Source organism: Bufo gargarizans, chromosome 2, assembly GCF_014858855.1.
Source record: "Bufo gargarizans isolate SCDJY-AF-19 chromosome 2, ASM1485885v1, whole genome shotgun sequence".
Lineage (NCBI taxonomy): Eukaryota > Metazoa > Chordata > Amphibia > Anura > Bufonidae > Bufo > Bufo gargarizans.
In genome coordinates this window covers 557,024,870-557,042,520 of record NC_058081.1, presented here as the reverse complement: position 1 = coordinate 557,042,520, position 17,651 = coordinate 557,024,870, and the positions used below count along the sequence as shown (strand labels likewise).

At 43.9% G+C, this 17,651-nt stretch overlaps 1 protein-coding gene across 2 annotated transcripts in view; it reads left to right on the top strand.

Annotated features, from left to right (window-relative positions):
• The window catches only part of LOC122928610 (polynucleotide kinase 3'-phosphatase), a 42,423-nt gene extending 27,619 nt beyond the window's left edge, over positions 1 to 14,804 (top strand). For both annotated transcript variants that reach the window (XM_044281613.1, XM_044281612.1), the window contains exons 11-17: positions 4,538 to 4,630; positions 8,330 to 8,426; positions 10,724 to 10,785; positions 10,901 to 11,010; positions 11,793 to 11,880; positions 11,961 to 12,022; positions 13,706 to 14,804. In XM_044281613.1, coding sequence (XP_044137548.1) covers positions 4,538 to 4,630; positions 8,330 to 8,426; positions 10,724 to 10,785; positions 10,901 to 11,010; positions 11,793 to 11,880; positions 11,961 to 12,022; positions 13,706 to 13,826 — 633 coding nt within the window. In that variant the 3' untranslated portion in view covers positions 13,827 to 14,804. The remainder of the gene's footprint in view (positions 1 to 4,537; positions 4,631 to 8,329; positions 8,427 to 10,723; positions 10,786 to 10,900; positions 11,011 to 11,792; positions 11,881 to 11,960; positions 12,023 to 13,705) is intronic.
• Positions 14,805 to 17,651: the final 2,847 nt, after the last annotated feature.

The following is a 17,651-nucleotide window of genomic DNA, read 5'->3' as shown; positions in this document are numbered from 1 at the left end:
TATTTTCCATTTTAACCCATTTTTTCCACTAACAAAGCAAGGGTTAACAGCCAAACAAGACTGTATCTTTATTGCCCTGACTCTGCCGTTTACAGAAACACCCCATATGTGGCCGTAAACTACTGTACGGCCACACAGCGGGGCGTAGAGGGAAAGGTGCGCCGTTTGGTTTTTGGAAGCCAGATTTTGCTGGACTGTTTTTTTGACACCATGTCCCATTTGAAGCCCCCCTGATGCACCCCTAGAGTAGAAACTCCATAAAAGTGACCCCATCTAAGAAACTACACCCCTCAAGGTATTCAAAACTGATTTTACATACATTTTTAACCCTTTAGGTGTTGCACAAGATTTAATGGAAAATAGAGATACAATTTCCAAATTTCACTTTTTTGGCAGATATTCCATTTTAATATTTTTTTTTCCAGTTACAAAGAAAGGGTTAACAGCCAAACAAAACTCATTATTCATGGCCCTAATTCTGTAGTTTACAGAAACTAAAATATCAGAGTAGAGTAGTTTCTTAGATATGTGGTCGTAAACTGCTGTACGGTCACACGGCAGGGCGCAGAAGGAAAGGAATGCCATACGGTTTTTGGAAGGCTGGATTTTGCTGGACTGTTTTTTTTGACACCATGTCCCATTTGAAGCCCCCCTGATGCACCCCTAGAGTAGAAATTCCAAAAAAGTGACCCCATTTTAGAAACTACGGGATAGGGTGGCAGTTTTGTTGGTACTAGTTTAGGGTACATATGATTTTTGGTTGCTCTATATTACACTTTTTGTGCGGCATAGTAACAAGAAATACCTTTTTGGCACAGTTTTTATTTTTTTGTTATTTACAACATTCATCTGACAGGTTAGATCATGTGGTAATTTTATAGAGCAGGTTGTCACGGACGCGGCGATACATAATATGTATACAATTTTTTTTATTTATGTAAGTTTTACACAATGATTTCATTTTTAAAACAAAAAAAGTTTTAGTGTCTCCAAAGTCTAAGAGCCATAGTTGTTTCAGTTTTTGGGCGATTATCTTGAGTAGGGTCTAATTTTTTGCGGGATGAGATGACGGTTTGATTGGCACTATTTTGGGGTGCATATGATTTTTTGATCGCTTGCTATTGCACTTTTTGTGATGTAAGATGACAAAAAATTGCTTTTTTTACACCGTTTTTATTTTTATTTTTTTACGGTGGTCACCTGAGGGGTTAGGTCATGTGATATTTTTATAGAGCCGGTCGATACGGACGCGGCGATACCTAATATGTATACTTTTTTTAATTTATGTAAGTTTTACACAATGATTTCATTTTTGAAACAAAAAAAATGATGTTTTAGTGTTTTCATAGTCTAAGAGCCATAGTTTTTTCAGTTTTTGGGCGATTATCTTAAGTAGGGTCTCATTTTTTGCGGGATGAGATGACGGTTTGATTGTTACAATTTTGGCGTACATGCGACTTTTTTGATCACTTTTATTACCTTTTTTTTGGGAAGTAAGGTGGGCAAAATTTCTATTTCATCATAGTTTTTTATTTTTATGGCGTTCACCGTTCGGGTAAAGTAACATGACCATTTTATAGATCAGGTCGTTACGGACGCGGCGATACCAAACATGTGTAGGGAATTTAATTTTTTTCATTTTTAATCAGTGATAAATGTGTTTTTTGATTTTTACTTTTTTTCACTTTTTTTCACTTTTTTTTTTTTTACCCAGACCCACTTGGTTCTTGAAGATCCAGTGGGTCTGATGTCTGTATAATACAGTACTGTACTCTATATAGGGTACTGCACTGTATTTTACTTACACTGAACAGATCTATGCTTTCAGCACAGATCTGTTCAGCACCATGGACAGCAGGACGCCTGAGCAGGCGTCCTGTTGCCATGGGAACCTTCCCCGTCTGCCACAACTTCGCAGACGGGGAAGGGTGAGGACTGGGGTGTCGGGGGGCTGTCTGGGGGCTCTCTCCCTCTCCCATCGGGGGGCTGCAAAGGCACAGCAGCCCCCCGATCGGAGAGGGAGGGAGCTCCCTGCGCTGTTAACCTTTTCCATACAGCGGTCCGTACGGACCGCTGTATGGAAAGGGTTAAACGGCTGACATCGCATCAACGATGTCAGCCGTTTATACCAGGGTGCCAGCAATGTGCTGGCACCCTGGTATACCCACTAGAAACCAACGATTATTCAAGGGGAGGCGGGCGGGGGATCGCGATCCCGCCTGCCGCACCGCCCGCCTCCCGCACCGCCCGCAACCCTCCCCCTGCACCACCCGCCCACTAAATATCATTCAGGGGTGCAGGGGGAGGAAGAACATATATATTCTGGGCATTGTAAAGTTTCTGATCCCCGCGGTCAGGGACCGCGGGGATCAGAAATGGCAAAAAGCGCATCAAACCGCAGGTCTGAATTGACCTGCGGTTTGTTGCGATCGCCGACATGGGGGGGTCACGGGACCCCCCCGCGCATTTAGCCTAGGTGCCTGCTCAATGATTTGTGCAGGCACCTTGTTCCGATCACTGCCAGCCGGGCGGCAGTGATCGGAACAACACATGACGTACCGGTACGTCATGTGTCCTTAAGTACCAGGGCATCATGACGTACCGGTACGTCATGTGTCCTGAAGAGGTTAAAGGGTTTCTACTACTTAGGTGTCACATATTTAGCTGTCAGACACTAGCGATCCGCTAGTGTCTGCTCTGGCCAACCATCCTAATATAATTGCTTTTGGGGCAGTGGTTTGGCTAAAAAAACTACTTTTATTAATATGCTAATGAGCCTCTAGGTGCTATGGGGGCGTCATTAGCACCTAGAGGCTCCGTCTACCTTCAGAAACTGCCGCCGCCCAGCGCGTCCCTCCAGCCCGCCCATCTCTTCCTGAATGCGATCCTCCTTGTGAGCGCCTGTATTCTGCGCATGCGCAGTGAATGTCTGACAGCTTCCCTGCTCAGACATCTCCACTGCGCCTGTTCCTCGGAGCACTATGGCGTCATCGCGCAGGCGCAGTGGAGATGTCTGAGCAAGGAAGCGGTCAGACATTCACTGCGCATGCGCAGAATACATACGATCGCATTCAGGAGGAGATGGGCGGGCTGGAGGGACGCGCTCGGCGGCGGCAGTTTCTGAAGGTAGACGGAGCCTCTAGGTGCTAATGACGCCCCCATAGCACCTAGAGGCTCATTAGCATATTAATAAAAGTAGTTTTTTTAGCCAAACCACCGCCCCAAAAGCAATTATATTAGGATGGTTGGCCAGAGCAGACACTAGCGGATCGCTAGTGTCTGACAGCTAAATATGTGACACCTAAGTGGTAGAAACCCTTTAAAAAAATGGTTTTGGAAATTTTCTTAAAAATGTTAAGAATTGCTGCTAAAATTGATGACGTCACTGGGCAACCAGTAAACAGCGAGAAGGCCGCGGCGCTGCTGGAGCGCCGCTGCCTTCTCAAACAGCTGATCGGCGGGATCCCGGGTGTCGGACCCCCGCCGGTCACATGCTGATGATGTAGCCAGAGGATTATCAGTTTAAACAACTTGCAGAACCCCTTTAAAGGGGTATTTCCATCTTAGACAATGGGGGCATATCGCTAGGATATGCCCCCATTGTCTATTGTCTGATAGGTGGGACCGCACCTATATCGAGAACGGAGCGGGGAGCGCTGTGACTGGAGGACCCCAGGTTTCCCGGGGTCCGTCCACCACCAAGCGCTAACCCCCACCTCTCCCATAGAAGTGAATAGGAGCGTGCCGAACATGCGTGGCCCATGTTCCCAATTATTTCTATGGGGCAGACTGCAATAGCCGAGCCAGCGCTCAGCTATTTTCGGTGGCCTCACAGAAATAAATGGAGGGCGGCTGCGCATGCGCAGTGCGCTCTCCTTCACTTTCGGGGCTCCGTTCTCGATATAGGGACCCGCACCTATGAGACAATGGGGGAATATCCTAGCGATATACCCCCATTGTCTGAGATGAGAAAACCCCTTTAGAAGCAGATAAATTTACAATTTTGAAAATTACAAATTTTTCACAATTTTCTGTAAATTTAGGATTTTTTTTAAATAAATAAAGGTAATTTATATTGACTCAAATTTACCACTTTCATGAAGTACAATATGTCACGAGAAAACAATCTTAGAATGGCCTGGATAAATAAGTGTTCCAAAGTTATTACCACATAAAGTTCAAAAGATAGGGGTACATCCATAAATAAGAAAAGAGTTTGTGGTGAGTCAGATGGGCATGTGCCGATACATGGTTCACATGGCCTTGATTTGTTGTATACAACTATTTTAATCCATTTTGTGTTGTGTCTGTTCCCTTGAATAAATTTGTAATTTTTTGGATGTGCGGCTCCCGTTTCGGTATTCTTTTTATTTTTATTTGGCATTACCACATAAAGTGACACATGTCAGATTTCCAAAATTTGGCCTGGTCCTTAAGGTGAAAAATGGCTATGTCCTAAAGGGGTTAAGAGTCAACTAGGAAGTTATTTACTTCTTGTATCTTGTAAAGTTCTTGACAGTAGCTTGTGTTGTTGCAGTTCGCACTAAACATTGGCATACAGTTCTACACTCCAGAAGAGTATTTCCTTGGCTGGAAGAAAGCTACGTTTCAACTACCTACCTTTAATCCTGTAAGTGTGAACAGAATGGAGAGAGAAACATAAATAATCCTATTTTCATACAGTATTTCATTGCACAAGCTGAAAACAGCTGATCAGCCGGGGTGCTGGGAATTGGGCCCCCGTCAATCTGATAAAGAAGACTTAGGGTCCATTCAGACGTTCGTAGTTCAGGGTCCGCATCCGTTCCGCACTTTTGCGAGACGGGTGCGGACCCATTCATTTCAATGGTGCCACAATCCGTAGTTCCGGGGCCCGCAAAAAAGATATAGCACGTCTTAGTCTTGCCCACAATCACGGACAAGAATAGGCATTTACGCAAAATGAAGAACGCACACAGCAGGTATCCACTCTTTGCGGACCGCAAAACACTTGCGGATGTTTGAATAGACCCTTATCCTAAGGATAGGTTATCAGTAGGTAAGTCCTGGAAAACCCCTTTAGGTATGAGGGTGTACCATGCACCTGGAATGATCATATGAATGCATCCTTATACAAATATTCAATGTATTTTTCATGGCTTTGTTGATCCAGGAAGGCAGAAGATTCCCATGTAATTTTAGGAAGTAACTAGAAAAAGTAACTTGCACTGCCCAAGTATGATGTGTTAGTCTGTCTGTTTAATGAATTTGTTCCAAGGTCTTTCCAGGAGGCCAACCGATGACCTGAATGGACCTGCAAGCTACTATTGGCTAATAAGTGTCATGTGACTGTGTCAGGATATGAGTGAATGAGCTGCAAGCTTCTATTGGCTAATAAGGGTCATGTGACCGCGTGTATGTCAGTAAGGATATGTGAAGGACCTGTGAGCTTCTATTGGCTGAGACCTTTATGAAAACCTTCCCAGATAGCTGATGTACCTATTTGCCAAATTTGGTGTCCAACGGTAAAGGTGTTTGGTTGCCTATAGATGACAGACAGACATTGATTTGTACAATATAGATTTGTGTTCATGTAACAGGAAAAGGCCACTAAAGGAATTTTCACATGGCTGATATTTTCCTCAGAAATCCAAGCCTGACCTTCTGACTTCAGCAGTGAATTTGCAGTCATACATGCTATGAATCCGCATTTGGATTTAGGCCCCATTTAACCCTTAGGCCCCCTTCACACGGGCGAGTATTCCGTGCGGATGCGATGCGCGAGTTGAACACATTGCATCCGCACTGAATCCCGACCCATTCATTTCTATGGGGCTGTTCACATGAGCGGTGATTTTCACTCATCACTTGTGCGTTGCGTGAAAATCACAGCATGTTCTATATTCTGCATTTTCACGTAACGCAGGCCCCATAGAAATGAATGGGGTTGCGTGAAAATAGCAAGCATCCGCAAGCAAGTGCGGATCCGGTGCGATTTTCACGCACGGTTGCTAGGAGACGATCGAGGTGGAGACCCGATCATTATTATTTTCCCTTATAACATGGTTATAAGGGAAAATAATAGCATTCTGAATACAGAATGCATAGTAAAATAGCGCTGGAGGGGTTAAAAAATAAATAAAAATAATTTTACTCACCTTGATCCACTTAATCGCGTAGCCGGCATCTCTTCTGGCTTCTTTCTTTGCTTTGTGCAGGAACAGGGCCTGTGGTGACGTCACTCCGCTCATCACATGGGCCATCACATGATCCATCACCATACTAAAAGATCATGTGATGACCGGAGTGACGTAACCACAGGTCCTGTTACTGCACACAGCTAAGTTGAAGACAGAAGGAGATGCTGGCTGCACGATCAAGTGGATTAAGGTGAGTTAAATTATTTTTTTATTATTTTTTAACCCCTCCAGCGCTATTGTACTATGCATTCTGTATTCAGAATGCTATTATTATTCAGTGCTGGCAGGTTCTTTTAACTTGGCACCCGCTTCCGCGTGCAGTGGGCACCATAGCCGGTGGGTTTCTGCTGTTTTAAACACCAGTGGCCCGCGGCTCATATTTGCGACCGGCAATAATGTCAATCACAGGCATTTAAGACTTTAGATGCCGTGGTTAAGCGCGACCACATCATCTAAATGGTGAAAAACCCGGAATCACTCGCTTCCGGGTTAAGACCGGCTTCGCTGTCATTAATTCTAATCTCTGAAGAGACCCAGCGTAGAAGAGCTGCAGTTCCTATTTTGGCCAGCAGGTGGCAGGCCAACGTAGGATAACAGCAATTGGAGCATATACTGTAATTCTATGGAAATACAGTATAAGCCATAAAAAAATAAAAAATAAATTGGGATATTGTAAAAAAAAAAAAAAAAAACATTTAAATCACCCCCCATTCTGTAGATTAAAAAAGTAAATATATAAACATCATGGGCATTGCTGAGCCCGTAATATTAAATATAAAAATATTTGTCCAATTCAGCGAATGGCGTAATGAAAAAAAAAATCTCTAAATGGCTGATTCAACTTTTTTTATTTTTTTTATCGCTTCTCTTACCCAAAATAATTGGATAAAACGTAATCAAAAGTTCACGCACACTCCAAAATGGTATCAATAAAAAACTACCGATCGTCCCACAGAAAATGAGCCCCCACCTAGCTCTGTAGACATAACTGTAAAAAAGTTATGGGGTCAGAATATAGCAATGTAAAACACAAAAAAACTATCATTGTAATCGTACTGACCCAGAGAATGATGGGTCAGGTCAGTTTTTTCGCATTTAGAACGCTGTAGGGACAAAACCCATAAAACTGTGGCAGAATAGCATTTTTTCCAATTCCACCCCATTTTGAATTTTTTTCCCACTACATTGTATGCCATATTAAATGGTGGCATTTGAAAGTACAACTTGTCCCTCAAAAACAAGCCCTCATAGGGCAATGTGAATGGAAAAAGTAAAAAGCTAGGAGTCAGGCAAGAAAAATGAAAACGCAAAAATAAAAACACCTCCGGTATCCAAGGGGGGGGTTTTATCACCTTTTATTTTTCACAGCTCCTGGAAAATGAAAGGTGGAATCTGGTTGGTTACTATGGACAACTAAGACAGTTCTACTTTACATCAGTTTGATGAATCTCCTCCATTGTGTTTATCCAGAAGAAGACAGAAGCTTTGCTTATCTGATGTAAAGAGGAAATTTGGGTTTATGTAGAGGAAAAGCCACTACGACAAGTCCACTTGGTAGCAGACTTTTTCCACTGCAGATTTGGCCACAAAAGGTGCATGTGTTACATGTGTCTATGGCTGTAGATCTCTATATAGCTCTCAGAATAAATGTCATTGGGGTGGCTGTTTGATGAGATCCCATGAAATGCTTTTAAGAGGTGGTACAGTCCAGCACCCAGGTTTTAATAGAGAAGTAGTCACACATTCCCTCCCCAATAAAAGGGATGGAGGTATCTGGGACCCTACAGCTCTTTCAGTAGCTCCTATTATTTTCTGTAATGATGGGATTGTGTCCGTACACACTGACACTGTGCAGACCCCCAACTATAAACACCCAGTCGCCAAATATTCATACATTTCTAGTAGGAATAACAAAGGAGCAACACAATGTAGAGTTCTAAGAAATGACTGTATGCTTCAGAATTGTTATATATGGGGAATACAAGGATTTACCAAAACAGACATGTCTGCAGAGCTGACTGGTACTATTTAAGGCAAACTACGGTATATGTAAAAATAATAGAGCTAAAACCATATTCATGGATGTGGTCATCTTTCTGCATGTTCGGTACTTGCCATATGCTATTCATCTTCTCTTCTACCAACAACAGAAAGCTCTGGATCCCAACGGTCGGCTCTATGATCCTCCAACTTCATCCCTGGTGTCATCATCTCAAGAAGTAGTTGTAACGGTCGGCTTTCCTGCAGGTATGTGGCACCAGTAGAACTCTACGCCATGGGCAGCTGGTGCCGGTCACATCACAAGCTAGTGACTAGTACGGGCATTTGTTCTGAAGCTAATATTGTAGCTGTAATGAGATCATGCAGTGTGTTATCAGAGGCCAAACTCCTGCAGCATGGGCCTGTGATGTAATTCCATCTTCAAAATGGAGACCCGTTCTGGGCTGTCTGCCAGCTATGAGGTAGAGTGTTGGCAAATGATATTTCATGAAATTATGACTATTTATGATAAAAATTGAGATGGTAATTAACAAATTCCCCCTGGCAGCACAATTATTCTTTCTGAGATATGTGAGGCATGCGTTTTCTGTATAATCAAGTGGGTTATACATTGGAGTGTGTTGTTATAAAAGGGCTTGTCCGCAACTGGACCTGTGAAGGGAACTATGCTTACACTTGGTTCTGGCTTCGCGGGCCCGGACTGTCTCCTCTCCCTGCATGTAAACTTCCTGCCTGGATGGGGTCACGTGCCACACAGCAGCAAATGACTGGCCTCAGCAGTGATTTGTTCCCAAGCGGCACATAACACAGCAGGGAACATGTCACCACTGAGATCAGTCAATGGTTGAAACCGCAGACGTGACAGTGTCCATGCAGGGGTTTATACGTGGTGAAGGAAGGAAGGTACAAGGAATCATCATGGATGATGGGTACGTGTCACCGAGGTTCCTGGCCTCGGTGGAGTAAGAGCCGGTTTTTATGTGTCAGCAGCAGTTGCTGTTTGACACCTTAACCCCATGTTCCAGGCCAGGTTTGGCCAGGCCTAAAAACCAGCCAGCACTGCCAGGTGAGGATTACCTCAGTCTGACAGTGGCGCTCGGGAGGTGTGTGTGCTGGGATCTGAGGCTTGTGCCGTGCTGGAGGGCTGAGACCCGTCTGTAAGGGAAACATGCCCCCTAAAAGCCTGCTATGGACTACTGGAGGCAGAACTGCCAGCAAGGTGATTTTTGCTATGTGGACTTTCCATTGTGAGTGGACCAAGACCAAGACTGCAAAGTGACGTTTTGTTTTTGCTTTAAGTGTAAATAAACACGGAAGTTTGATTTAAGTACTGGTAATTTGCCTCTGTACTGCGTCCGCACACCCTGTCTACCAGAGTGAATCCCCACAGTGGGGACCAGAAGTGCAGACAGCCTAGGTCTCATGGAGTTGGAACCGAGCGGTGGGAAGCAGGACAACCCCTTTAACACCAGATAAACTGCTCTGCTTTTATGCCCTGATGGAGAATATAGTTATTCTGCTCTGGTCCTTCCAAGGTGCAATGTGCTTTTGTGTCTTGTTTCCCAAGTGCCACAGAGTCCACAACAGGAGCTGATAAAAGCTGATTGTGTGGGCACCATACTGGGATAAGTCCGACATTCTACACTCCTTTCTTACTATATCTTTTCAGCGTCGGGGCTCTTGATTTCTGTTACACAACTCCAAATCTCCCTGCAAAGACAAAGGGGGACATTTAAGAGACTGCCATTTTACAATCCGGTCTTAATCTCAACCCTGCGGGTGCATGCCTCTTGATATTTGTGTAGCATCTGTGCAGGTCTGTATGCCAAAGCAGAGATGTCCACCAGCAAGGGAGCTTGTGTGGATTTATGCTATAATCTAAGACATTTTCCTGGCGTTGATTATAATATACGTGACAGACCACCTACTCAGGCCCCTAACTACGCGCCACTTTGAAAAAGGGCAAGCGGTGAGTACAACACCCAAAAAGTCGCAGACTTTTGTGCAGCAGGATGCGTTGCAGTTTGACTTTTTAACATCAGTTTTCTGCCGCAGTGGAGATGATAAATGGCCCCCATAGTTCTTTGGTAAATTTCCGGATGCCTACAGCTACCACTAGGGCGGGGGGCATAGCCGCTTACTGCTTATACACAGCATAAGAAATACTGAGCTCCAACCACCATACAATATAATAAACTGATCAGCACAGAATTGTAGACCTAAAAAAACATGGCAATAAAAGGTCAAAATTTACATTAACCCTTAGATTTAGATTCTTTATGGAGGTTCCCAAGGGGTTTTTCCCATGGTAAAAAGCAATGGCATATCACTAGTACCCCCAACAAAGGTTGGACCCCACTGATTTTGAGAACAACCCCTCTAGTGTATTTTCCTGCTGCAGCACCCTCGCCACCTGCTGTGTAGGGAAATGCAGCTCCAATCAGATGGGAATAACCCATCTCTGTGTACTTGGAGCCGGTGCTGTGTACATATTGCATCAACACACAAGCAGATCCCAAAAATGTTTTATCTTTTTTTCCTAGCTGGAAAGTCTACTTTTGTAAAAGAACACCTAGTGTCAAAAGGTTATGCCTCTGCCAACAGGGTGAGTAATCACAAGTTTATGACGGGCTGTATTGTTACCTAAAGTGTTAGTTGTAGTAGGTAGAAATTCACACACTGATTTGCCAGGTATCCTGATGTGTGTATATCTGGTATAGGATACACTTGGAACATGGCAGAAGTGTGTTTCGGCCTGTGAGGAAGCTGTGAAAAATGGCAAGAGTATAGTGGTTGATAATACCAATCCTGATGTGGAATCTCGCAGCCGGTTAGTACATCATTGTGATAACTTTCATCTGTTTTAATAAATACGTTTACTCCTCATTTCTTAGAACTCTACATTGTTCTCCTTCTGTTATTCCTTCTGGAAACGCACAACTGGATGTTACCATTCTCCTTGTTAAAGGGATTTTCCCAGAAGTAAAATTGATGACCTGTCCTCTAGAAAGGTTATTAATGGGCGATCTATGGGGGCCTGCCACCAATTAGCTGTTTGAAAAGCCACAGCGCTCTGTTGAGAGCTGCACCCTCCGCACAGAATACCAAGCACAGCCCTGTTCATTCGATAGCAGCTGATATTCACTTGAATGGGACTGAACTGCGCCTAGCCCATGTGATCGATGAATATGACGTCATTGGCCTAGAAAGAGGCGGTAGTGCTCACCAGAGCAGCTTAGCCTCATCACACTGCTGATCAGCGGGGGTGCCAGGAGTCAGACCCCCACAATCAGATATTTTTTACCTATTTTGTGGATAGGACATTAGTATTCTAGTCCCAGAAAAGCCCTTTAAGAAGGATAGTCCTTACACAGTGTAGCAATCACCAATCTTTGCTGTGTAATGATGCCTATTATCAACAAGGTGAATGGTACCACTAATTTAAACATTTTCAGGAGGAATAAAAGAATGGAATAACCAAGATTAATAAAATTATTTCCTGGTAAATGTAGAGAGTGAAACTGTGATATTTGTGTTAGGAGCATCCCAAATGAAATCCCAAAGTGAATGTAATACCTGTATGTAGTGTGATATAGTCCTGTCATACCTCAGGTACATCAGCTGCGCACAGAAGGCAGGAATTCCGGTCCGTTGCTTCTTTTTCACCGCACCTCTTGAAACAGCTAAGCACAACAATCGGGTAGGTGTGAGTACACAGTCCTGAGATATCATGTCTATATAGTTTATAGCGCTACATTACAATCCTTTACTTGTTCACAGTTCCGGGAGATGACCTGTAAAGGGCATGTTTCAGTGAACGACATGGTCCTGAATAGCTACAAGTAAGTTATCATGTCTGTATTATTTCATGTTGTTGTAAGCTGCAGTGCTGGATATAGCCCATGGGACAAGAATGGTGTGCTTTTTAGAATAAAGCAAACCCTTTTTCCAATCTCGTACAACTACTTTATAGACCCCCAATGTTAATCAGACAAAAATAAATCAATTCAACTCTCCTGCTCCAGATACCACTGCCACTCTGGAGATCCAGCGCTCTTCCTGCCGCACTGTGCTGTGACCCAATGTTGCACAGCGTGAGGTCAGAGAGTGCACCTACGTCCTCATGCTGTGCACAGGTCACAGCACAGTGTGCTGCGGCGGCAGAAAAGACCAGGAAGCGGCGAGTACAGCCAGCACAAGGAGCTCCGTATTCACCAATCTCCGGTCCTACTGTGCTAATGAGTGCTTCCATAATGGAAGTGCTTGTTAGGCTACTTTCACACTAGCGCTTGATCGGATCCGTTCTGAACGGATCCGATCATATTAATGCAGATGGAGGCTCCGTTCAGTACGGATCTGTCTGCATTAATAACTTAGAAAATTTTCTAAGTGCGCAAGATGCCTGAGCGGATCCGTTCAGACTTTCAATGTAAAGTCAATGGGGGACGGATCCGCTTGAAGATTGAGCCATATGGTGACCTCTTCAAGCGGATCCGTTCCCATTGACTTACATTGTAAGTCTGAACGGATCCGCTCGCCTCCGCACGGCCAGGCGGACAGCTGAACGCTGCAAGCAGCGTTCAGCTGTCCGCCTGTCCGTGCGGTGGCGAGCGGAGCGGAGGCTGAGCGCCACCAGACTGATGCAGTCTGAGCGGATCCGCTCCATTCAGACTGCATCAGGGCTGGACGGAGGCGTTCGGGTCCGCTCGTGAGCTCCTTCAAATGGAGCTCACGAGCGGACCGACGAACGCTAGTGTGAAACTAGCCTTAGTTGTCGCTTTATGAGACACAATGCCATTTTTGTTTCACTTTTTAGTGTATCTTATAGGGTGAAAAATATGGTAATTTCCTAATATATCTTTATAGTGATTGGAGCTGATACAGCAATCCAAATCTTCTGCATTGACATAGATCTATAAAATAAATCGCTGTCTGCCTGCTGGCGCCACAAGTCAGAGTTCAGGGGGTTACTTCATACAGTAAAGGGGTTGTCCAAGATAATTTAAAATTGTTTTTTTTTATTTTCGAAGGAAAAGTTAAAGGCCACTTTTTGGTTACTTGTGACCAATGTGTTTGTAAGATGATTATATGGCACTTACTGATATAGCTTATGTTGAAATCCTGCACCATTTTCTATATTTCATAAGGTGTGCCCACACAGAAGTACTGTCCATAAAATGGCTGCTGATGGAGGGTCATGTAACCAGGCAAATCCCCTCCATTCAGACACTGCACCTCCACTAAACTGCCAACAGAGCATGTGCAAATGGCAGGTGCAGTGTATTTGAAAGAAGGAGGAACCCTATATTGATGAGATATTGATTGCCTATCCTGGGGATAGGCAATCAATATAAAAGGAGTGGGTAACCCCTTTAAGAGCTTAACCTCAATAATTAAATAATAAGTTCACTCTAGTGGCAGCTGCAGCATGTTATGTATCTATGCAGGAAAAAATAAACTTGCATATGCCATATAAAATATTTATTAAAATCTCATAATTTTTTATATTTCTTTTTTTTGTGCAGAAGTAAATTTGTGGCACCCTCTCTGAGCGAAGGTTTCAGTGAAATTCTTAAAATCAATTTTGTTCCAAAATTCAAGGACGCAGATGAAAAAGCTCTGTATGAGCAGTTCTCAGAGGGCTGAGATCCAGCTTCTCCAGTGATGTAGGACTAGTCGTCACCAAAGCAAAAGAAGCGTAAAATTATAGTTTACATATTATAGAGGACCTAGCCACTCCACAAGAGCTGGTGAACGAAAGACAAGAAATCAAGGTTGTGTACTTGCTTCTGCGTACCACACGGTGGCGCCGTGGATTTAAAGAATTTGATACTTTTTTTTTTCTGCACATTGTTCTTATTGTTAAGTAAATCCAGTTGTCCAGACTGGAGAGAATCACAGTGATTACAAATGTGGAAGTGATTGCATCCATTACCGGGACTGACCCTCAATTACAGGAGTTAGCGCAGACCGACTGACACCTCATGTCTTCTTGACATTGCACCCGTGCCAATGATGTCATTTCTTGGCATGCAGACAAGCTGTTGAGATCGCTCAAATATGTCCCTTAAATGCAGGCACTTAGTGAACCCTGGAACATTTCTCTTCTTGTACCTTGGCTGTTCTGCTAGTTTAATTAAAAACAAAATTCTTCCAAGATTCCTAATGGAACTCAAGGATAGTCTGGAATGGGGGTTTATGCTTCCCTTACATTTCCCCCTAAAGTCAATAGATGCCAAAACTGTTAAGTTCATGAGTTGTCCATCCTATTCTACAGTTAATGACTACTTATTTTTGGTAATCTGTGCAGGATGGGAATGACGAATGGCCTCCATGACCGTGCCCATGATCACATAGCCTTCCATGGTAAATAGTCTGCACTCTTATCTGCATGTGTGTGTGTCCGTCTTTACTGTTACGGCCTTTTAGTCATGACCCCTGAAGCAAAGGATGAACAGTACTATATATGCCACCCAGGAGAGAGCCACAGTCCATGGAACTCACTGAAAAAAATGATTTTCATTTCCACACAGTTAAATGGCATCTGTCAGCAGATTTGTACCTATGAAACTTGCTGACCTGTTGGTGTGCCCTTGGCAGCTGAAGGCATCTTTGTTGGTTCCATGTTCATGTGCCTGCATTGCTGAAAAAATGTTGTTTTAATATTAGCAAATGAGCCTCTAGGAGCAACGGGGGTGTTGCCGTTACATCTAGAGACTCCGCTCTCTCTGCAACTGCTGCGCCCTCGGCACTCTGACAGGGTCAGGTGTGATCACATTTACACTACCTGGCCTTTTCAATCAAAGTGGAGAGGGCAGTTGCAGAGAGAGCAGAGCCTCTAGGTGTAATGTCAATGCCCCCGTTGCTCCTAGAGGCTCATTTGCTAACATTAAAACATCATTTTTCTCAGCAATCCGGGCACATATGAACATGGTACCAACACAGATGTCTTCAGCTGTCAAGTGCACATCCAACAGGTCAGCCAGTGTCATAGGTACAAATCTGCTGACAGAAGCCATTTAAATACAAAGTTAATAAAAAAATTATAAAGGTATAATGTATGTTAACTGCAGGTAAACTGAGATTTTAAATATAAGAAAAAATGTTCAGGAGCGCTGTCTCAGGTTGTACAATAAAATTGATGATTTTTTTTTCTTCTTCATTAAACTCCGGAGCCTGACTTATTTTTTATGCAGTTATATCCCAGGCTGACACTGATTTGTAATGAAACCTGCAGTTAGCTAGTTCCTTTTCCTCTCAGGTCATCATTAATACCTAGCATTCCTTGTATGTTTACTTGTTTAATAAAAATGTATCCTCCCAGGCTTTCAAATTGGGTGAAGGCTGTTCTGTGTCACTTCAGTAAGTGGCATTGTGATTGTCCATATTGCTTCCTTTGCTGGCTGGATAAATTTTTCCATCACATTATACGCTGCCATGGTTATGACCGCCCTGCAATCCAACCGTGGTGGTCGTGCTTGCACACTACATGAAAAATTGCTGGCCTCTCTGGTGGCTGGGATTGTGGGACCGCACTTAGGCTGGTGGTTTTTCCTATAGTGTGCAAGCACAACCACCACTGCTTGATTGCAGGGTGGTTGTAACCATGGAAACGAGCAGTGTACAATGTGATGGAAAAATGAATCCAGCCAGCAAAGGAAGCAATATGGACAATCACAATACATTAGTAAGTGCCTTGTATTAACTTTCTCTACATGATAAATGTTATTTGCTGCAGTGAGACAACCCCTTTAAGTTGAGATGAAATGAAGCTTGTCTCTGCACAGTGACAGAAGGGAGGTCTCTCTCACTAATACTGAATGACTGGGAGACCTGTGGAAAGAAGGAGGGACCCTCTAGATGACCTGGGAACAGAGGAAATATGGCTGACCATGGTATTTGTCAGAAAGCTACTTCCTGTCCTAGAAACTGAAAACAGGAGACTCCTGGAGGACAAGAGAAACCCTGTGCACAGGTACTGGACATAAGGAGTCAGGAGCACAGTCAAGGTTAGGCTCGTTTCATCCTGCCATTAGTAGTTTCGGCAGGCTGCCCCTGCAAAGAACAGGATGTTACCGGAACGCCCATGTCATGGTAGGTAAGATAAGGGAAGGAATCGTCAAAGCAAACAAAACAACTGACTAGGGCCCAGAAGCTAGGGAACAAAGGGGTCACCTCCTAGCAATCCCTAAAAGACTTTCCCTACGCTGCTATGCTCATGTGCATATCTCGATGGTAGATATGCACATGCCCACGTACCTAAGCTGAAAACACACTGGACCAGACCCTCAGCAGTAGGGAAAAGGGAAAGAGACTACCAGCTCCTTCAACCACCGAAGGAGCTAGCGTCACTCTAGGGGCCTAGTAAAAACAGACACAGAAGGGAAAAGGACTTATCTTTTAGATGAGTTGGAGCAGACAATCCACCAAAACTTCCAGCACACAAACAAGGAAGAAGTATAACCCGCAAAGGCTATAGGGAGATGGGGGAATAAATAGCCTCCCCAATGACCAAACGAACCACACTTGATAGGAGGTGGGATTCTGTTCAAAACAAACTGTCAGATTGAGTCACGTACAGCAACTCTGACAGATCGTCTCAGAACACCCATAGGGCAGGGCGTGACAGCCTGTCGGCTTCATTGATTATAATGAAGTCTGGCGGAAATCCAGCTGCTAACTGGCAAATATGACAGGACTGCCGGACCCATTATAGTCAATTGGGCCAACAGGCATTCCAGTAACATCCAGAAATGCCATATCCAGAGATCTCCGGCAGGCGGTTCTCTGCCGGAACAGCCTTCCGTAGCTATAGCTACTAGCTGCAGGGTAAAAGAAGCCTTACATGTTGGCGTGAGGAAATCATTTAATAAGACTTGTGGTATTGGGACAACTTTTGAAGTCTTTGTAAAGAGTGAGATCGATGTTATTCAAAGGAAAGACAGAGTGGAAAGCCACTAGCAATCATGTACACACAGGTTTCTAATGTCACACAACCCCCGTTAATGCCAATATTCCTAGTATTCTAGAGCAGTAATTCTGAACCTTTTTACACTAAGTACCCCCTATTGACCAGAAATTGGAACTGAGTGCCCCCCAAGGAAGCGCGCAGTGATAAATGTTAACAAAATTAGGCCGTTGTCACACCATTGTCAACATTTCTTCAGATTTGACAGAAAGGGTAGCCCACTATGCAGCACTAATCTCCCTGTCAAAATGATAGACCTCACATTAGGACCCATGATGGACAACTATTACTTTTTAAACTCCATTCTGCACTACCAAACATGCAGGAGAACAATGCACTACATACCTATTACATCTCGGATATACATGTTCCCTTTCCTTATCTTATCCATTCAGGCCAGACCGCCATGATGACTTCTTTCACCATGTCTCATTTCTGCAGTTTGCCACACAGACATTTTAGTTTCCTACTTTACCATTATCCTCTTCATTTTCTGAACACCC